The 23,119-nt window shown below is 39.5% G+C and overlaps 1 protein-coding gene across 4 annotated transcripts in view; it reads right to left on the bottom strand.

Annotated features, from left to right (window-relative positions):
• The window catches only part of LOC146706116 (disabled homolog 2-interacting protein-like), a 175,456-nt gene that overhangs the window by 123,347 nt on the left and 28,990 nt on the right, over positions 1-23,119 (bottom strand). For 2 of the 4 annotated variants that reach the window (XM_085464135.1, XM_085464136.1), the window contains exon 1: positions 4,827-5,717. The exons of the other annotated variants lie outside the window; for them this stretch is intronic. In XM_085464135.1, coding sequence (XP_085320261.1) covers positions 4,827-4,950 — 124 coding nt within the window. In that variant the 5' untranslated portion in view covers positions 4,951-5,717. Of the gene's footprint in view, positions 1-4,826; positions 5,718-23,119 lie in introns of those variants that run through there. 4 annotated transcript variants of the gene reach the window in all.

The following is a 23,119-nucleotide window of genomic DNA, read 5'->3' as shown; positions in this document are numbered from 1 at the left end:
ACACTCCCTATTTGATTTATGGCCTTATTAGTGTTGCAGTGTAGAAAATGTTCACCACTAGATATCAGTAGATTACGGATTTCTTTCTGTAGAGTTCTATTTTCTTATCTCTGATAAATTGAGTCCATAAATATAGATATGGTGGCAAAAACATTACATTTAGACCGTAGCTCATAACGGCTGTGGCCGGCATCTTTCTGCTAGTGTTTACAGTGGATCCAGATCTGCCCCACAATTTTTCCCCCCCATCTACAGAAGGCTGTCAGTCCACAGTTTACCTCAGCTGTCAATGCCGGGCGAGAATTCAGTATTCAAATATGGTGGGTTAACATGGCGGCTCCCACAAACCGCAAACTCACTCCAAATCTATTAATGCACGCACATCTATTAATAGACGCACAGGACGTGCGTCTATTAATAGATGTGTGTAACTGTGTCTATTTATGAGTACAATATCCTTTTTCCATTAAATGCCCTCAAAAAATTACTGACTGTACCTTCAAGCATTTTCCTGAGTATATAAGCTCCTGAGTTAAATGTCTATGTAATATAACATGATTTTGTTTCATTTGATAGAGCAGATTTACAATACTGTTACCTTGGTTACACTGTAGCTGACCTTTGAGCATACAGTGTCATCGTTTTCTCATTCAGATCCACCTCTTACTTGTCACATCCATCACAAAATAAACCCAAAAAAACCAAGATGATAACTGCACTTCAATCCACAAACCAATTTGGCTGACATACAAGGCAAAAATACAAATCTCTTTTACACTCTGTGGAGCAGGATGAAGGTTAGGGAAGTTAAAACTACTCAAACTAATTTAAAACACTAAGATTTCTCAGATGAAAGGAAAATCAAGGTAATCTAGAAGGACTGGGAGAAAAGAATCACTTCCTGTGGTGTTCAGGTGATGTTTTGCCAACTTTAAAAGTCAGGGAGAAAAAAAATATGCAAGAGCAGACTGAGATCAATAGACAAAAAAAAAAAAAAGTCAAGTCATTTCTATCTCAGAGTAACTGGCAGATTTGGGGGGAGAGAAAGATCCAAACTTTCCAAAAACACTCTTTAGGTAAGTCTGATATCTGTTGTCAGATTTGTACCTGAAAGATCTACTAATGACAGCTCAACTTTGCTGTTAGAAATGTGTCAATATGGGAGGATATCGCTTTCAAAGGCCCAATTTTGTTCCACCGAACAAAAACATCTCTCTGAGGAGGCTGAAAAAGTTCAGTAGAGTTACCTTTAACTTTTTTTAAAGCTGTTGTGTAATGCAAAGACTCTTTGTCTGACACAGAGGCGATAAATGAAGGATTCTGTTGTGAAAAACAGTCAGTACTCCAATCAGGGGACAATTCAGATGCAAGTTACATGATTGCAGGGGGGGGGGCCTCCAAAACACGCAAGTCAGAACAGGCTGCGCCGCTCTCCCTTTTACAGACGAGCGATAATTTTGTATGTAAATGTCGCCAGCCCTGGCAGAGCAGAGGAAACAGATCCAGAGTGATTCTGAGGGTGAACCTTCCTGAAATTTTCCATTCACAGATAACAATGCACAGACAAGCACACGCTCAGAAAACAATAACACATGAGCTCATGCGGATGCCATCTGATCGGTGCCACTGACTGTGCAAATAGACAGGAGAGGCTACAGCACCTTCCTCAAGATATGGCGTGAGCAAAACTTTATTGTTCCATGCTTTGCTGCTGCGCTTCACATGTGAGACACATCTCAACAATAGCGTCTCATCTTGCTTCAGGCACACTAAAGTGTTTACCAGAGAGACCTCTTATTTATTTCTTCTCTCCCCACAGATCTCATTACAGCAAATTAAAGAAAATCTACTATGTGGTTGTAGTACTATTTGTTCTATGGTAATGCAGTCATTCTGGATGAGACGAGAGAATGTACGGCTAATCTAGACGTGACTGACAAAGCTAAAGTACTTACTAGTTGCAAAGACAGTGCAAAAAGAACCAAAAATAAGTGCAGCCACCCAAGTAAGAAGGCAACCGTCCACTTTCTGCAGTAAACCTTCCATAACTGTAAGGAATAAAAAAAATTGAATCTGATTTCACCAAGATAGATTTGATTTCTCTGCCGTAACATACATGTGCATAACAAAGAGTTACTTTGTTTTTAACCACACTAATGCTGTGAAATAGCTGCAAGACTGCCAAAGCCAAAACTTGCTCATTTAAACTTTTGAACCATCTGGAGCAACAATAGCACTGATTCAGGCTCCCGTTTTTGGCTGCATGAAAATAAAAGTGTTACATTTGTGCTAAAAAGGAAAAACGATGTTATTCTATTAGTAAAGGCTCGAGCCTCTCTGGAGAATTAGGTGAGATATAGCTTGGCTTTAATTCTGTTTGCACCACTGCAAATACACAAGATCCTCACTCACAAGCAGTGAAGGCTCAGATGTCTAGTTGCACTATTTGCATACCTGCACAACCTGACATCACAAAGACTTGGTACTAGAAGGGTGGCGGTTTAAAGGCCGGTTAATATGAGTCAGGTGACGTATAGAAAAGTTCAGGGCTACAGTGCTCTGCAGTGTGTGAAAGCAGCTTCATACTCTGCTTCCAAAGAGTCGAAGTGAACTAAACAATGGGCTGAATTCATTGCAGAAGTACGCTGTGTATTATATTCTAGCTCAATAGAATATAATACACCACCTTTCATTTGAGGAATGAAAGTATTTCCTTTTTGGTTTAACACAAGGTGGACAACAAGTAGCTTCTGAAGCAGTCTGCTAACACGGTGCAGCAAAAATACTGAAATATGTGCACCTGGTTACACTGCATGTAAACATGTAGCTGATTTTACATGTCATCAAATTTAATTAGCTATTTTATTTTTACTTCATCTCACAAGCTACATACGTACATGCAGTGACCACTTCATTAGGTACACTTCCTAGTACTGGCTTTGAACTACTTTTTGCCTTCAGAACATCCTGAATTCTTTGTGGCATAAATCCAACAAAGAGCTGGAAACATTCACATGATAGCATCACACAGTTGATGCAAATTTGTCAGCTGCACATTCGTGATGCACATCCTGTTGGACCGCATCCTAAAGGTTCACTGCTGGATTGAGGTCTGGTGACTATGGAGGCCATTTGAGTGCAGTGAACTCACTGTAAATCTCAAGAAACCAGTTTGAGATGATTTAAGCTTTGTGACATGGTGTGTTTTCCTGCTGGAAGCAGCCATCAGAAGATTCAATTCAATTCCTACAGCACCAAATCACAACAACAGTCACCCTGCAATAATTCAGAGAAAACCCCAACAATCAGACGACTAAGCACTTGGCGACAGTGGGACGGAAAAAGAAAATTGCGCCTAACCTCTATTGTCCAACTGTGGTGACCCCGTGCAAACTGTAACATAATTTGAAAATGCCGAAAACTGCTTGGTTTAAACTTCAGCAATCCCCCTTGATCACGTCTGCACACGTAAATGCACTTGTTGTTTCCCTACGATTGGTTTATCAGCTATTTGCACTTGCAAGCAACTGAACAGGTGCAGCCAACGAAGTGGCCGGTGAGCATATGTTGTTCTTCTTACTGCATATGCATCTTATTTAACCCTACAAGCTAATGAAAGCTCTTTTTTTCCCAAATGAAACAGAAGTGGGAATGTAACTTCAGTACTGCTGACTTTACCCGTCTGTGTGTCACCGTAACAATCTGCAGCCTGTGTGTAAAAGTTTTTTGTGCAAGGAGCTTGCACTTAGCCACAGAGATCAAGGCAAAGCGTGTTTTCGTGTGCCTTTGTACTTAAACTCGATGCACGTGTGCATGCATGCGTGTGCGCGATCTCTTTGGAGGAGTGAATGACACAGAGTGGAGACTTCAAAGCATCTCTTTCATCAGCTGGAGCGAAGACATACAAAGCAGGCACCTACACACTGCATTTGTCTCGCTCTCACGCTCAGGTCCAGCTTTGTCCGTCTCTTACTATAGAAGAGATGGAGCACAAACAGCATTAAGTCTCAGTGAGCGAGAGCCACATGTTTTCCTGAACTATCCTCACTTTAGAAACTTCTGCATCACATCCACTGCAGAGTAAATCACTTAGTAATCATAGTTTTCTTCTTCATATCCTGGTTGGCACCTTACTTCAGCTCACTTAGAAGGAAAAAAATCAATAGGTTGAAGATTTCAGAGATAATTCTTTCCTATTCATTCAAGTAATGTTAGCAAAGCCTTGGGGGCAGACTTCTCACTAGAACCTTGCAGTTCGAACACTGCAAGCACTATGTACAGTGATCCAGAGAAGCAGCAAAGTGAACAAACACACTGCTGGAGGGCACAGAGTGGCAAAAAAAAAATAAAGACAAAGTAGTTATGCAGTGCAGAAAAACTAACAGACTTCAAGCTTTTTCTTGGTTGCTAATAAGAAAAAACACACATGTGGGCAGAGTGCCCAAACAGGGTGGAATTCATCAGGTTCGCGATGAACTGCAAGCTTCCCAGCTTTGATGGTGAAATGTGAGAGCAGCATCACTTTGCGAATAGTTCCGCCAAACTGTCAACTGACAAACTCAAACTTCTTCTTAGGAACACACAAACATGAGCGGCAGCACACAGCTTGTTGTTGCCAGGACTAAAAATAATGCTACCAGAAGAGAAGTTCTCCTATGAGCGATGCAGAAGAGATGTCAAAAATTAGAAAAGAGGAAATGCCACGGATTATATGAGTATTAATGCCCTGCCAGCGAGTTTTTATCTAAACTAACATTGTGTACATGAGGTTGAAACTGCTGCATGGTGAGCTTTTTTTCTTTTTTAGCAGTTGTAGTATTTATTACCCCTGCTGGCAGACGGCCTGCTGCGGCTGCGTGACCGGCTCCGCTGACGCTGCAGTCGGGATTTGCCCAGGAATCTGTAGTAGTATGAGGGTCTCCCAGATCCCTTCCTTGTAACTCCAGCCATGGTGTGATTTCCCACTCCGAATCCGACACAAAAAATATGAACAGCACTAAAATCCAAGTCCTCCTGAGGTGCTACCAGCGCAGAAAAATGTGAGGAGAGGTTTTCATGGATCACAACTCAAATTTATGGCAAAATTTCACTCAGGAGTCCTCTTGGAGAGATTCACATCTACTCAAGTCCTCATTGGTAGTGTCAGAACAAAATCCCCACCACTGTGAAACCATTTCCCTCTGAAGAAAGAGAACATTAATCCATCGAACATTTACTTCAGCTCCAATACTTGTGTCTTGTCCCACAAGCTCAGGTTACTGCTCTGAACCTCTGAGCACTCCCCCTCCTCAAAGTTTCCCACACAGAGATCCCAAAGGCATGATGTCCGGAATAGTGTGAGCGTGTATCCTGAATGACAGGAAAGCTGTTCCTGCTCCCAGTGCAAGAGTGCACTAAAGGAATTTTAGAGACAGTCACAAAGCCAGTTCTTCACATTCAAACAGGAGCGAAGGAGAATTTGTCACACAGCTTTACACAGTCAAAACAACTGTCCTCACCCCCTGAAACTCAAATCCTGTGAGTGTAGAGAAGACAACATGCTATGTGGCTGAGAACAACAGGGGGAAAAAGTTTGGGATGCCTAGAAAACAGGCAAAGCCTTCAGTGGAATGGAGTTAACAAGCCAGCTATCAGATCACAGCAGGTTTCAGTTCCCTCCCACAATCAAACTAAAGCTGCTGTAGACACACACACAAGACAAACTCTGGAGCAGGAAGCAACACTTGCTAATAAAACGTCACAACCTTTGACATTCAGTGGCTCCGGATCCAGTTTTTTCAGTCATGTTCCAGGTTTTACACTTCAGCCACTAATTTGCCTCCTCAGGCAAAAAAAGCATGCCTGGGAGTGACAGCCTATCAGAAGCAAATGTAAATAAGCTATAAAGAGTGATAAACCAGCCAATCACTGCATGCTATGAAGAAGACGGCCCATAGTCCACATCTAAATACAATGGAACAAATGCAGACATGTGTGCACATTAGGGCTTAGTTATGGAAGTGCTTTTAGCTTCTTCCTGACTTCACAAAATGCTAATTCATACAAAAAAAAAAACTTGCTCCAGAGCTGGATTTTCTGGAGAAGCCAGTCCTGAAAGCTGATTTACTTCAAATAACTGTTAGTTGCTGAGACACCCCTTGAAAATAAGTATTTTTGTTGAATACCTTACAGAGCTCTTGAGATCTTGGCGTGACTCCAAAAACGTAGATGATGTAATGTGTTTAAATAAAACAGGTTTCACCTGTCACTTCACAGGAAATTTCTAATACTCATTTTCTGATGTTGGGTACGGTTTCTAAGCAGATCTAACTGCGTGCTTGTTAAAATATGTTTAAAAGAGACTACAGTGAGTCCCAACAAAGTCCACTGATTTCTCCTCTAGCCCCTTTAAGGCTGTCACGTTGTGAAGCACAGCACAGTTTCCAGCACTCCTATTCCAGTCATGTTTTGCCCAGTTGGACTTCCATCTCATTCTCTTTGTCAAAACAGCCACCCAGCAACCTGAATTTTATTTGGGTGAGTCAATGGGAGCAAACAGGTTGGGTGATGAGCAAAGACTGCACTGGTGTGGGCAAAAAAAAAAAAACTCCCTGGGACATGGCCACGGTGTAGATAGTCTGTGGTAAACGTCCTGCCTGCAAGCCCATACTCGGGTTTATATGCCATGATTTCTTCCACTAAAGACTGCTGCTTGGAGTCTGTCTCTAAGCTGGGAATCAGACTTTTGTCCCCAGTTATGATCCTGTGAATGACAGCTGGGTTACTTTGACAAATCTATGGTTAAACTGCATTGATTTTCAAGTCGTCAGAGCAAGCTGAAGTAGCGGGAACGTGGATAAAGCTCAGCTGATATAGGATTTTTAAGAACAATACAGATACTGATATGTGTGAATTTTAAAATCCAATATTCTAATATATTGGCTAATATTTTTTTTCAGACGCACAAAACATAAACAGATTTCATTGTTTATTTGCTTGTTTATACACTTGCGCTGTCATTTTAACTGTCGATATCTATTTGATCAGCTGACTTTCAAGAGGAATAGTGGCCGAATTCCCAAACTTTTTCACTGTAGCCATGTAATTACAAATTGAAGGCAGAACCCCCCCAAAAATAAATAAATAAATAATAAAATTCAGCTCCACTCATGTAAAACAGCTATTAGATCCAGCTGGAAACTGACTAAAAAGTCACAAGTTAAGTTAAACTTATTACCAAAAAAGACACTTATAAAAATCAAGATATCTAATCAGAAACACACAATCATAAACAGCTCAAAAAAGGTCAATTTTATACATTCTTGTAATCAAAGTCTGCCATGGTTTCCAAGATGAACAGATTTCTGTGTTGATTGTACCTAATCAAAGTCTTCCTCTCTTTTTCTCTCATACTCGCGCTCTGCAATACATTTCCTTCCTTCAGTGGCTGCTCAATTGTTCACTGTGATGCTGCTTGTTGCTAGTGAGAGCAGTGGGGACCATAACGCTGCATGCTGTGAAGAGTTTTTGTCATTACCCCAGTCCATAAACTCCCATCGACACAATATAGCAGTGTGTGTTTGTGCCTGTATGTCTTATAACATAGAGTAGGCATTCCCGAGGTCCCACAGAGCGTATTTAGCAAGCATACATCACTCAGTATCAAGCCAGAGCCTCCTGCTGCAAAGCAGGAGAAATGCATTGCCTCCAGGTTTTGCATTGCTGCCACTGAGCTCATGAAAAACAAAAACCCCTGAAGAGTGTACATATTTTCTGTACTTTTAAAGGTGAAAGCAGCAATAAACACACAACACGCAAAGTCTTAAAAACCTAGTCTGTAAGGTTACTGAACTCATATGGCAGTTGAGTGTTATTCATACACACAAAAGCGGCGCGTGTAAGGCCGGACCGCTTTCTTTTTTATTTGAAAGCAGATTGATCTTGCCAGCATGATAGTCGCTGTGGGAATAGCTACCTACAATGAGTTCTTGTTTGACCAGCCAGGAGTTTATAGACAGCCAGTCCAGGGTCAGGAAGAGTTCGTGTACAGCTGGTGGCTCCCCTCTGCCTCGATGACAAACACACCAGTGGGCAGTCAAAGGGCCAAAAGGAAGAAAGGCCAAGAAAAAAGTAAAGTAAACCACAGGCTTTCGCGTGTGACACACTAATGTGTGGTCACATCAGGAGTAGTACTTGTTAAAAGAAAGAGAGACTTGTCACCGAAGTGAACCATGTGTAATGAGGTAGTTGCACCCCCCAGCCTCCGGGTGGCGCATTGTTCAGTGAGACAGAATAGCGAGGTCATAGGTCCTCCTCTCCAATATGGCAGAAGCGAGGCAAAGAGAAACTTCACCAGTCGTCTCTGTCTCATCATTTCCCTGTTTTGCAGGTTTGCAACCGGTAAAACTATAGTAAAACGGTTGTAAAATATTGATAAGAAACATAGCTAAATGTGGGGGTATAAATCAGCGGGTAAACGCTGTTATTTGTTACGTTTTATGAAGTAGAAGGACTGGAAAAAAATGCCAAAGCCTAGCCAGCCGCGGGCGCCATTTTGGTTTCCTTTCTCCACTTATTTCAGGTCGTTTTAGCTGAATAAGCTCCTTGTCGTGTCCTGATTTTGTGAATATGAATGTTAATCTGCTGTTGGCAGTGAAGAACAACTGTTTACTGGTTCTGAAAAGTGATTTTGAGAATGTTAAAGCTAAAGCTAAGCCTGCCAGCATACACATGACTCTTTCATGTATTTGTGAGCTACTAAGCTAAATTGGTTTAAGACCAAGCACTGGTATGTTGGTTAAAACAATCAGAATACATAGGTATTTGGGTTAAGAGTTAAATCGAGGTAAAAATGTATTTGAACATGCATTTCATATTGTTTTGAATTGTCGAGTAAATGATTTGAAGGTCACTACACGTGAAGTACTCTTGTTTCCCATGAAAAGATCGTGGTATTGCAGCTTGAACTTACAGACGGTTTTATTGTTATTTCTGTTGTATATAGAGAATGGTGATGCTGCAAGTTAAAAATACATGTGATTGTATAAATAAATATGGCAGAAGCGAGGCAAAGAGAAACTTCACCAGTCGTCTCTGTCTCATCATTTCCCTGTTTTGCAGGAACATTTAATCTGTTTTACCGGCCCAAACTCTGGGCATACACATGTATGCTGGCTAAAAACATTTGCATTATAAAAGGACCAAATAAGCTTTCGCAGGTACTAATGAATATGGCAAACATTGCAAGAATTCAAATTGCTTTTCAAAATAAGACCTCCAGAACAAAATGCTAATAAATCTGAGAATAACAGCTTAAAAAAAACAATCAAAGGAGAGTTCAGGATATGTGCAAGGTTTACTTTTTTTTGTTAATGATCACATAGCTCCTCTTAAGTTCCTGACATGACGTTCAGGTATTCTATCAGACTGAGAGCTGGACTTTGACTGATGCACTGCAACACCTTGGTTCTTTCCTTTTCAAGTCATTCTGATATGCTTGAGATTGCATGTGCTTTAGCATGACCCAATTTTAGCCAGCTGTTAGCTGCCAGATAGATGGCCTCATATTTGACTCTCGAATTATATACAGAGGCAATACAGAGGTCAGGTCAATGACCATGAGGTGCCCAACTCATCACTTCTCCTCCACCGTGCTTAACCACTGTTATGAGGTGAAATGTGGTGCCGTACATTTTGTCCAAACATCTCCACCTTGGTTTTATCTGTCCAAATAATATCGTTCCTGACGTCTTGTGGTACATTCAGATGTAACTTTGCCATGCTATTTTTAGACAGGGGAGGCTTTCCAAACAATCCACACTGGTTCAGTCTTTTTCTAATTTTACTGTCATGAACTTTAACTGTAGCTCTTGGGTCACTCCTTGTGGCGTTGTATAGACGCATTCCTGCACCAGATCAGTGCTCTTATAGAGGTGGTGAAGTAAATTTGATCAGTAGCACCTGGCTGTTGCTTACCCGTTTAAATCTTTTAAAAGCTGAAAAGGTGTACTTAGTTTTTGATAAGACTGGTCTTCATAGGTCTAGAGGACATCTGAGGTCTTATAAAAAAACAAAACAATAATCAACATATTTTCAAGTTGTGATGAATTTTCTTCCAATTACCCTACGAAAACTAAAATCTGCAGTGCAGTTTATTGGAAGTTTTCGATTACTTGGGGCTAGGTGTTAGTTGGTTTTGGTCATTCTAGCTCACAGTAACATGAAATCTAAAAACTGCCTGCTCTATTTACCTTACTTGAACATTCAAATATGCACTATAGAGATAATACAGATGTGCAAGTTTCTTTACAATCTTTTTGACAGCCTTTCCTCAAACCCAAGAATCACTAGGAGTTATTTAAGTGACTATTTTCCAGTCAGTCAGCCATGTGAATTGATTATTCTCAAGAGCAGCAGAGTGGAAAAGGCTTTTTAAATAAAAAAAAGTCCTGCAGTGTACAGACAGAGTAATGACTCAATCTATCATGATAAATGTATTGCACTGACTGTACTGACTGTACAAGCCATTTAGGGCAGTGAGAACGAATTAAGCAAGAGTCAAAATGATGTCTGCAGGTGGAGTCCTGCAAAACCTTTTAGCCTTTTAGTGCCTGCTCCACTTGACTTGACTTGTTTTCAGTCATTTTCCTTTACAAACTCGTAAAATGTAATGTGCTTATGGTTGTTACAGCATGCGACTGAAAGTCTTGCGACATCATTTCTATGAGACACGAACGCCACAGCAACGGGTATCGAGGCGCTGGTATACGTGCTGGTCAGTCTAAGGCTTTTTGTCAGACTCAGGGACCACCATGTTGTTTTTTGTGTAGCTATTTCCTGAATTTTCAGGTTTCAAAATTAGCGGCCTGGATTTTTGTGAAGGAGAAGCTCTCATGACTCAACAAGTGATACTACTGACTAGCCAATCAGTGACATGCAGTCTGCTGACGTCACATTTTCGAATCGCCTCAGATCACTTGGAACCCCAGCCGAGTAGGCACTAAAAAAGTACCTGGTACCAAGTACTACCACCTAATGGAAAACCCTAAAAGCTGTGCCAAGCTGACCCAAGTAGGTACTCCTGGAAAAAGGCTATTAGTGTTCTTGTGTTCGACTAACGAATAATGGGCTCAACAAGATTTGATGTAAGAGGGTGTATTACAGTAAATAAGGGTAAATTATTCGATTTACTCAAACACAACAGCAAAATCCTTTAGAAAATGAAGTAGAAGATGCCTGAATGGTACCTGAGAGAAACAGAAGTGAAAACACCACATGGGGAATGTGAAGTCAGTGTGACCTGTTGAACTGACCACATTGTATCCAAGATAGAAGAACAGTAGAAGTTTGTCCAACTAGCACTAAAGACTAATGTTTCACTCTGTTTCTTTACAAGTTTCTGCTTTTGTCTAACTCTGACTTCACAAGAGTATTTTACTTGAGAGGGTGTAATTAGCAAGGTGTACTCAACCTAAACCATCAGTGTTAAGATGGTAAGAGCAATGACATTTCAGAGTTCTGAAAGTGAGACCTAAAACCCAGAGAGGCACTAAGTGAGCCTGTTGTTCTCTAAAATACTGCTGCTCTGAAGATGGAACTAATTCCACTTTCCGCACAAAAAAAAAAGACAAAGGGAGACGTATTGATTCTCAACACAGCTCACTCTATTGTCTCCACACGGATACAGGGTCGAACACAGAAAAGGGGAGCACAGTGGCCATTACTGCTCAAATACAGCCAGCCATTAAAAGCGAAACATCTCAGACAGAGTCACAGGGATTAGACAGCTCTAAGAAAGCGTAAAGATTCAAGGACTGAGTGTCTCGTTCATCTGGAAATTGAGAAATGCATTAGTATGGATTACAAGCAGTGGATAGGCTGAAACTGATGGCTACTGCTACTGCTGCTGGAGTCTCCTTGGGCAGATCATAGCTTCCCCTCTAAAAGACAGCTTGACTTTATTATATGTAATAAAGTCACGATGGGTTTGGTGTAAACAGCAACAAACTCGTCCTACAAGTAAGGGAGTACGTTTATTTATACAGCACTTATCAAGAGCAACAAGAACAAAAGTCACAAGCTGCTCTACAATATCAAGTAAGATACAGCAATGAAAACAGTATAAATGGACAAAACTAAATAATAGCAGGCAGGTCTTCAGCTTCTTTTTAAAGCTATCAGCAACGTCCACATTCTCACAAGCCACGGTCTCATTTTGTGTTCAGCCTGAACCCAGCTACTGCCAACAAGCACTGATCAGATAGCAAGGAGCACATTGCGTATCATTTGTCTTCCTCTATATCTCTCTTCCGAATAAAGGCTAACAATGTACAGTTATATACAGGCCTGTGGCATTACTGACTCACTACGTTTTCTCTTAAAATGGACATTAAAATTTTTTCAATGTTGCCAAAATATTTTCATAATTCTGTTTTCCTATAAAAATAGTTAGTTATGTTATCCAAATATTATTAAAAGTACATGTTTTTATTTATAATGGAGTCAGTATGTATACAATACTTAATTACGATTCAGTTAAACAGTAGATCATAATTGTATCAACACTGACCCCTACTGGAAAACATGGTAATGTACAACTCGGTGACACTGACAACAGTCTATTTGTGCCACGGTGTAGGAAAAACTCAAATGCTGCATACTTTTATGACAGACTTTTAAACACAGTATCAGCCTTTGGTTAAACATATAAGTAAATAAACTATTGTTTACCATGATATGCAGGATTCATGTCCAGGACTGTAATCATGAAGCAGCAGAGAGACGGGGAACCGTGAAACCATCTCAACCTACTCATACTTTTTATTGTTCCATGCAGAGAGTAATTAAGTTAGCCGATCTAAATTTTCTCTTTGAACACATTCAACCTACCCCTGTATGCTGCTATAGTGACAGACTACTTACATCTATCTAAGCGTTCTTTTCTTCCTCCTCTTATTCAAGCCTCCCACTCCCTCTTGGCCAGAGAGTAAAAGGCCAAACTGGAGAATGTCCTGTCCCAAGCAGAGCTCATTATACAAGCCTAGAGACAGAAAGAGAACAGGCGAGCCTGTGTGACACCGTTGGCCAGAGACAAACAGATATGCGAGATGGAGGGGGAGGAGAGGAGAGGAGATGAACTCCTCTTAAGCTTTGATTAGAGGAAGAGCGCAAATCAGCAGTGACGAAGGGAGAGAGATGAGAGGGAGCCTTCGCTTATGAAACAGCCACTTGAGAAAAGCACAGAGGGACCTTTGACAGTGTTGTCTTCAAATGTAATATTAAAATGCCACAAAGGGCACATGCACAGTCATATCCATTATGTAAAGTAACAAGCAGCTGCTTTGAAAGTCCTTCCAGAGGCAAGTCTCGCTGCTCGGCAGCTTTCGTGGTAACACCTTTGAGCAGTTATTTTGAAGCCTTTATTAAATGAATGAGGAGAGAGGCATTTGAAAAAACAAAGAACACTACACAACACAACACTATGGCTTAATTCAGCCGTGGAGAACTGCCTGCCATGGCTTTACAAAATCCTCTCACAGATTTATGTCTCTGTCTGAGGTTTCTTCCTGTTGAAAGGGAGTTTTTCCTTCCCACTGTCATCAAGGTCTTGTTCAAAGTAGGCCTCTGATTGTTGGGGTTTTCTCTCTAATATTGTTGGATCTTTACTATATGATATAAAGTGCCGTGGGGTGAGTGTTGTTGTGGTTTGGTGCTATATAAATAAAACTGAATTGGGTTTTAAAGTGAGATCAGCAGTGAAATCCATGCTTTTATTACAACTCAACTGGAACTCCCATTTTATCCTCACTGCTCACAGCTGCCTGTTCATTTTAGAGTTCATTTTAAAATTCTTTTATTTGTTTTTGCAGATCACAAATTGTGGAACAATTGTGACCATTAGAAATTAGAAAGGTCTCCTCAATGTCGATATTTTTAGTCTGAACACCCACCTCTTTGGTTTGGCTTTAAACCCATTATAGAATTGTTAATTTTATTATATTGTTTATTGTTATTGTATTTTTATTTTTAGTATTTATACTTTTTCTTGTTTAAGATTCAGCAGTTTGGTCAGTGCTAGCTGTTTTTAAAGTGCTTTATAAATAAAGTTGGCTTGGCTGAATGGGACTGGATATTTCAAAGTTGCTTTGCTCCAGAAATACTAGTTGGTCAAAGTATTTAATTAAATTTTTATTAGGTATAAAAAAACAATTGGCTGCATAGCTCAGCTATGTTAGGATACCACCCGCCACAAACCAGGGCTGCAATCCCAGTACACAGCAGCGGCTCTGTCTGCTAATAAACTATTTAAAAAACTGAGCAGATGACTACTGTGCAAAATAGGTTCTAGGTTCAAAAGAGAAAAAACAATACAAGAATCAACTTAACTTCTTAAACTTGCTAAACTGCATCATGTAGAGGGCACTCAGCGGTAAAGCAATTAACTCAAACTAAAAGGTTGATTTTACTGCTCTGTGTGACTAATCGCCAGATTAACTTGCATTATTTGCAACAGTGTTTCGTTTTACTGTTTATGTCCTTTACAGGGTTTTATCACCATGTTATCATCTTCATTTGATAATGTCTCTGACTGTAGTAGGCGGCACTCAGGGGGATCATTTTGTGTGGAAAAAGAGTCATATGACCTGTGAAATGCCCATTTTTATGTGAAGGCACACAGACCCTACAGCAGAAAGCCCGACTTAACAGAGAAAGTCCATTGTGATACTCTTTATCTTTGACCAGTGTTTTAGTTTTTGAGGATTTGTGCATCTGTTTATTAATACTTGCGACAGTGTACTCGACTGTGTCTCCAAAAAGTGCTTTTTTTTTAAAATACCTACTGTGAATATTAAAAAAGCCCCAGAAAATTTATAATTACATGACAGATTCACTTCGAAACTAATAAATCTAGTAAATCTGAAAGTAAACTTTCAAAGAATAAAAACAAAACTGAAGAGAGCAAACTCACTCTGGAAACTAACTGAAACGAAACTAAACTGAAAAAAGGAAAGAAAATTCTAATAACTGGAAAGCACAAAACTAAAATAACTCTGGTTCTGCAGTACTTTGAGTAAGAAAGTGGTATTATAGCCTGATCACAATGTTACATTCTGCACAGCTGCTTAGATGACAGCCTTTATGGAACATGTTGTGTTCCATTTGAGCAGGATCAGGCGCCTGCTGATCAACTTATTAGCATACTGTCATTATACTGGAGGCTTCCCTCCTGACCACCTCACTCTTTTACTATTCTGTCCTTCCTATACCAACATGCAGGTTGACAGTAAATGAACACAGTCGTGCATGGCTGTGTGCAATGCATATCAAAGAGACAATGTAAGGATTAGAGTATGAAAAGACCATACTCTGCTGTTGACGTTTAAGCGAACGCTTACATAGCAAAATCTGTTCCAATCGAGCCATAGACTGCTGGTCAGATTCTAGCAACCCGCTAACTCACAAGTACAAACATCTCCATCAACTACACTGAGATTTTACTCAAGCAAATGGGATCAATCCTTTGTGGAAAAATGCATGTTCTAAGCATGACGCACAGACACATAATACATGTTAAGCTCGCCACAGGTTTTCACTTTCCATCTCCTTTTAGCAATTTCTTATATAATCCAGATGGAAAAGTCCCCTTTAAATGTCAAATACCACGCTGTTCCTGCAGGAAGGGAATGGAAGAATAAAAGTCCTCAAATAAATAAATAAATAATCATGTCATTATAAAGGCTTAAAAAAAATCTCCATTCACGTAAAAACACAAATGAACACAAAGCAAACCAATCCGAACCTCCTTCTCTGTGCTGTACTCTCTTCAGATCTCACAGACTCAAGTCTACCTCATCTACACATCAACTCTGGAGTTCTTTCTTTGACCTAAAACTCTGTATGTGTGGACAAAAGGCTAAAACAATTGGAAAGGATAATATATATGTATAAGTGTTTTCAGAGCCAGTTTTAGAGCGCTTCAAGCAAACACTATTGAGGTTTTGCAATCACATGACAACAAACCACACAACTAAATTGTCTGTGAGAGAATGTATGTGTGAGAATGTAGGGTTGGGTGAATAAGGCCCCAATAACACAGGTCTAGAGACCAGCAAGTGACTTCCTGGCAACCACCAGTGATTGAAAAATGTGCATTCAGTGATTGGTGGCCTTGAAAGTACAATTTTTCTGAAAGTTTTTTAGCTGCAGCGTTGGCAAACAACCTTAAACTTGAAGGTAAAAGTTCTCTGTTTCCACTTTGAGTTGCAATATTTCAAGTTTTAATACTGCTTTGTTATTAGTTGGCAAGCATTTGCAGACAAGTTGCCATCTTCCATCTAAGCTACACGTCACCAAAGCAATCTGCTAGCGACCAGGGTAATTGTAGTTCACTAAAACTAAACTACAAACTAAAAGACACAATATGACAAAAATAAAACACTAAACTTCTGGGAAAAAAAACAACTAATACAGTTTTGTGAACCACAAGATGTTCACAAGACTGAGACTCAACTGCTTTCATAAAATTATGTTGTTGTTTTTTTATTGGTATTATATACACCAGTGCTGATTTTACTAAAATGTACTAAATTTTACTAAATCTTGCCTCTGAAACTAACACTTTAATAAAGTGCTAGTAATAAAAACTAAACTAAAACAAAAAAGAGACTCAATAAAACTAAACTGAATTAAAAATAAAAAGTCAAAATGAAATTAAAATAAAAACGAATTAGAAAATACAAATCTATTACTCTGCAACCGATTTCACCTGGCAACAACCACCAGCAACCACTTGTCAACCTTGCGACATTTAGTTTATACAACTCTTGATGAATGTGTGCTTGGTGCCGCATGAGAAACTTCTATACTAAATAAACCGAACAATATGCCATTAAAAGCTTGTGGTTGGAACGTAACTTCAAAGCAAACGTTTGAACTTTCATTTGAACATGATGTACTGAAAGCTTGTTCATTCTGATGTCAAACAGTATACAAAAAAGTGTTGTCAGTCTTCTTGCTTCACAGCTATCAACCAAGGTAGCTAAATTATGCATACACACTTCTAAAATAGCGTACACGACATTTTCTTTCTTGTCAGGAATCTATAATTCTCTTTTCTCTGACAAGACCAGCTCTAGAGACAGAAAACATTAGAGGACAGGCAGAGCCAGGAAGTTGGATTTTTTGGGTAGAGAAACATGTCATTACAGAAGCAGAACCGTATTGCTTCAAATTATCCTCCTCAAAAACGCTATTCCTCAGCTTTTTATTGCTCTTTCCCTAACTTTGCCCTTGCAATAAAAAAAGCATTTTCTCACTTCTCCTTTAATTACTCACTTTCTCTTTGCTCTCATTCACATTTAGCCTCTGCACAGAACTGCACAGAAGAAGACCAATAAAATCTTTATGTGTCTCGTACTTTATTTAATTCCACTTCACATTCTTCATATTGGAATGCGTGGAATTCAGTCACAGCCCATGTAAGGGTCACTGCTATCCATTCAGTCACAGAGGCTCCATTGTCATATGAACAATAGGCATAATTTGTTAAACGGCCATGTGGAATTTAAGTGGTCCACAGAGGGAGGTTACGGAGGTCACTAGAGATTTGGCAGCGATACCCAGGGGTAGTGCTTCTCTATCCATAAACCACTGACCTTTGATGTGTGCAAATGTGCCAACCGTTAATGGGTCTCTCACCTGCATCTGGCATGCAATCACCCACTTTCTTCTCCAACTGTGGTGGCTACAATGAGTCGGTGCACTGCAAGAATTTGTCTGCATGAACACTGAGCCTAGACTTTGTTGAGGCGGTCCTCTTAAAGCACAAGCAAAGGCCCACAAGCTGTGCCGCCCAATCAAGCTGACTTACATCAATGGGTCAATAACACTTGGACAGGGGATACGCTACCAGTTATGTTGCCCCTGAATTCAAACAAACATGGTGGGGGCCCTGTAGTACCATACCCCCCGCCCATACATAGGAGGATTGGCTCTAAAGTGTTAGCACCCCCGCATTTAGGCCCACATGTGTACTTTATACAGCCCTGGGCTGTATTAAGCTCCAGAAAACAGACGACAATCAACTGGGAACAGTCAAAGATTTTCTCCCAGAGGGGTTTTGGATATTATAACTGCAAAGTCACCTGACAAAGTCATATGCGCAAGTTAAACAAAACTCACAGAACATTTGAAGGAACACAGTGTCTCTCAGTGTCTCGCAAAGCGCACAGACTCCCGTGGTGTTGCTGCTGGGTGCTGAACAGTACAGATGGAGGTGTTCCTCACTCCGAGCTCGAGCAAGAGTTCACACATTTTTTTTTTTGCTTGATGCTTATCAAAAAGGGGAAAAAAAGAAAAAAAGGGAAGCTGCTGAAGAAGCCTGAAGAGTGATTGAACATAGGAATGGAAGAGCAACAGGAACATGAGCTTCACAGTGTTCGGAGCATTTTTGCTGGGCGCATTTTTGAAGAAGGGTTACTAAAAAGTGTTATTTCTAGATTACACACTTGGAGCGCAAAAAAAAAAAAAAAAAAAGGTGAACTGCAGAGCGACGATCAGGTCTGACAGTGAGAGATGCCACGGGGCCTAGAAGATATTTAGATAGGTAGATGTCTGTTTGGGGTTTTTTTTTTTTGGTTTTTTTAAATGAAACCCCAGTATACAATATTTTTTTTAAAATCCAAAGAAGCACAGCTTAGAATTTCAAACCTGATAGCCACTGCTCCCTTTTACTTCTTTCTAACTAATGACAAGGTAGAAGAGGAGTTTAGCATTAAAAGTTAGAAAATAAAGAATGACACTAAATTTTTTCTAAAGGTGCTGACTTTGCTTCATTAGTTCCCTTTCTTTTTAAAATCTAAACTATTTAGGATTCCCAAAGAAAACAATCCTGAAAGATTATATCTCATAGTCTCACACAAATTAAAACAAAAGACTAAAGAAGTGCATCTTATCCACTAAAAAAAAAAAAAAAAAAAAAGGATAAGGGCAAATATTTATCCAAGAGTTAACAGCAGGCAAACATCACATTAAAGCCTGCGAACATATAATACATAGCTTAACAATGTAGAAAGGTATGCGGTGGGGCATTCCACTGTGCAGCCCTGATGTGCAAACATCGAAAAATTACCCTCACCTGTAACCTCTTCACAAAATCACTATCTATAGCTGTGAGGTAGCATAACATAAACAGCAAGGAAGGTGATAAGTGGACATCATCAGCATACTAGTAAAGTTTCTTTTAAGTATACTTTATTTCTGGCATCTCCATTCTACTATGAAACAACCAAGCTGGTAGGCAAAAATCCCAATTGCCTTATACAGGACTTTACACACACCTGAACCTCATTAGTCTCTACCATCGAAAAAAATAGGTCAGACCAAACAATACGATTCTAAACAAAGGACAGGAATAAGATTATGCATGAAACTGACAAACTCATTTACTCAGCTAAATGGTTTGGAAAGTAAAACATGGCATACAATACAACTCAAAAGACTATAAAGAAAATAAACAATACTATACAAAATGAAAAACCCTTCATTTGGTTACACCCAGTGATGCAATATATGACCTCATGACCCTATATAAACAGGAAGTACTGGGGCAGCCTTTCTCACACACCTGGTTTAGGTATAGGACCTGATTAAAGGAAAAACATGGTAAGTATAACCAAAGCAACATAAAGAAACATAGTTTACCAGGCATTTGCCTGTGAACAGAAGAAAATTCAAATGACCTAATGGTTAATAGTATTTGCTTAAAAAAACATATGCATGGATGTAATGGATGCAACTACCACAAAAAAAAAAATCTGGGTAGTATGTTAAGCAAAGTTAAACCAGCAATGTATAAATTAAAGCATTAGGGTTGACTGTAAAATAACAAGGAATAAACTATCAATATGGTTAAGGGACAAGTGGTAAACGAGTTCATGCCTAACCACTTTGTCACAATAGCATGTAAAGGAACACCTGGATGTTCTGTTTTGCTAAACAACAGATAATGATAGATGAAGACAAAAATGGACTTTAGCAACAATTTTCAAAGTACTTGAAGAGAAAAAAAGAAGCAGTATTCGATTAAAGAACACGGCCTTGCCAGCTGTTTATATTCTGCTTTGGGGTTATGGGGCAGATGGTGGAAAAACACATTATACAGGATGGCTTATTCCAGAATTCATTATATAAGCTATATGCTATTAGAATGACTCTTACAATACCCCTGCACCAAAAATGTCTGTAATTTCCCAAGGGGTGTCCAAGCTTTTGCATAAAATCAGAAGTCTGCTCTTCAGCTGACTCAAATTCAGACTTTGTGGACAATAAAACCCATTTGGTGTCAATGAAAATCCCATATATTCTCCTCTGGCTTCACAAGGAACAGCATAAATATTACATTGAATACACTGGAGGTCAGAATAAATGCTCCCTGTCCCTGATCTTCTAAAGATCACATTTACCAGTATATTTTCTTATATGTGGCATATTATTTTGCATGGACCCACGGCTCCATTATATCACTCTTATGGTTTACCTTACATAGCTCCAAACCTGTACCTCCTCCTGTGGGTCCTTGTGTATCTGAGAAATCAATATAAAATTTCGCTGTACCATATCACTCCTCTCTCCATATATCTTTATGTTTATAACAACCCATATGCCTGCAGCACACGCAGCAAACTTGGCAACTGTGAGATTTACTCTGAGTTGTGTGAAGGTATTGTACTCCAGAGCCTTATATAATTTATCATTTTGATCTGTATTCAGTACAAATTCACAGCAGGGTATTTCTGGGCTCCCCTGCAGGGCTAAACGAAATGTACTGAGATCCGATGGCAAAGTAAGAGAATGTATAAAACAGAAAATATGCCCAGTTCCTCTTCAATTAACCCTGATTAACATCAAGATGAATCCACCTTCCCATCGGTTGGAGCACTACTTTGTAATAATGAGAAAAAACATAAACATAAGGTCTGTTTAATATCAGCACGGTGGCACCAACAAATGCAACCAATGAGGAAGTGCAGTTCCTTTTATTGCAGCTTGAGAAATTGATCAGTTCCACACTTTATAAAAGACAGCTCCATGTTTTAAAGCTTTAATGGTAGCATGTTTGAATTACCAAATTATTGATAAAAAAGAAAGAAATCAATACATGTACTAAGTCCCCTAGCTGTATATTTTTTGGTGGCTATCACCGACCATACTATAATGATGGTATTTCATAGTTTGTCTTTAAAATAGTGATGTATACTTTTTTTTTTTAAATGATGTTAACGCCATAACTGCATTAACGCGGGAACTCTCCATTAGCAAGTTAACACGGATCGCCCTATGCGCGGTTAGCTCGTTAATGCGTTAGCACATTAGCGCAGTTAGCTTGTTAACGCATCAGCGCCGTGCAGCCCCACGCACGGGGCGCTTCGCGTTAACTCGCTAATGGAGATTTGCTGCGTTAATGCGGTTATGCCGTTAATGTCATTTTAACGAGATTAACACTGACAGCACTACTTTAAAACTCAACAGGTTTCTATGTAGCTTGACTGTGTAGCTTGCAAAGAAGATGACTAGCAAAACTAGCAAAAACCCACCATACAGGATGGGTTTTTGTTAGATTTGGTAGCTCTCATTTGTGATACCGCCATATAGAGCAGGGCGATATGACCAAAAATATTTATCACGATCTACATTTGAAAATTTGCGATAACAATATAACTGACGATATAATTGACACTAGACAAAATACTTTTAGAACTCCACAACTTTATTAGTGCAAAAAAAAACAAAAACCCATCAATGTATTTTCACTTTAATGCACATAAAAAATAGCTGCTTGTTTAAGTTATATAAAAATTTAACAGTGCAAATGCAAATTCCTTGCTGACAGTTTAACCAAAAGGCATTTCCAGTGGAAATTGGCCGACATATCCTCAGCATAACCATGTATAATATCCACAAAACTTAAAAAGAGGTTATACACACACAATACGGTAATATTATGTTGAAGCACAGTGCGTATCACTCCGCAAGGTTCCTGCCTACGATAGCCGTAATGCCCATCAAGCGGTGCAGGTTCGTAGCTTAGCAAAGTCGTACTAAAACATTTTTCAGCGCTGTGTACCACATAAAATCGTTTCGAGGTCAGTAAACACAACCAGAATTCATACATAGGGCACACGGGATTATAAGGGGCACTGTCGATTTTCAGAAAAATCAAAGGATTGATTTTAAGTGTGCCGTATTTTCCAAAAAACATCCAGCTAGCATGCGCTACCAAAAATAGTGCTTTGTTGTGTATCTGACGGACGAAAGCTAAACCAGTTCCACACCACTGAAGTTGCAGCATCTTTAAAAACCAATTCCGGTTCATCCGTTTCTTTTAACGATCCGGTTTCGCCCTTCTTATTCTCTGTCGCCAGCACGCTTTTTACGCCGTTTGCGTATGAAAACAAAGGCACTGCGCATGCGCGTTTTACCCATATTTTATCACGATATTTCATTTTCTTATCATTGCCCGACATTATACCGGTATTATCGTGAACGGTATGATATGGCCCAGCCCTACCGCCATACCAATCTTTGTCTTTTTCAACTCCAGAGATGGTCTCATAGACTCTGATGTTGAAATGCCTAAACTTAAGATGTTTATAAGCCTAGAACAGAGAAACAGCTGTGGACTCCATGGCAAGTTTCCCATTCATAACAACTGGGAGGTTTTTGTTTTCATTACACAATCACTACACAAGAAGACTTCCAAGAGCACTTGGAAGAATACTGGTTTGATTTACTTGTAATTTATGATATTGTGGTTAATCCTGGTTCATATGACTTGATCAGCAGTATATATTTTTATAAAAAGTCCCTGGAATGAAAGAAAATTTACTGAGAAGTAAGTGTTCACAGTTGCTGGCACTATAAAAGTTGATCTTGTGCTATATATTTAGTTTAGAAACCAGCATGAAACTGTTCTGTTTGTAAAATCAAGTGTAACAGCAAGCTTGTAAAAGAAATCTACAAACCAGATAGACCAAAAGAAAGTGTTTGTTTTTGTTGGGCAAAACCTTAAAGCTTTAACAGCTGATCAACGTGAGCATCACCTTTTCAATTTCCTGTTGTGTGGAAAGAGAGCTGTCCAAAA

Source organism: Copadichromis virginalis, linkage group LG7 (genome assembly GCF_057382275.1).
Source record: "Copadichromis virginalis isolate Kocher_CV1m ecotype Utaka linkage group LG7, C_Virginalis_male_GT1.1, whole genome shotgun sequence".
Lineage (NCBI taxonomy): Eukaryota > Metazoa > Chordata > Actinopteri > Cichliformes > Cichlidae > Copadichromis > Copadichromis virginalis.
Note: the sequence above shows the minus strand (reverse complement) of the source record. Positions and strands in the feature narration are given on the sequence as shown.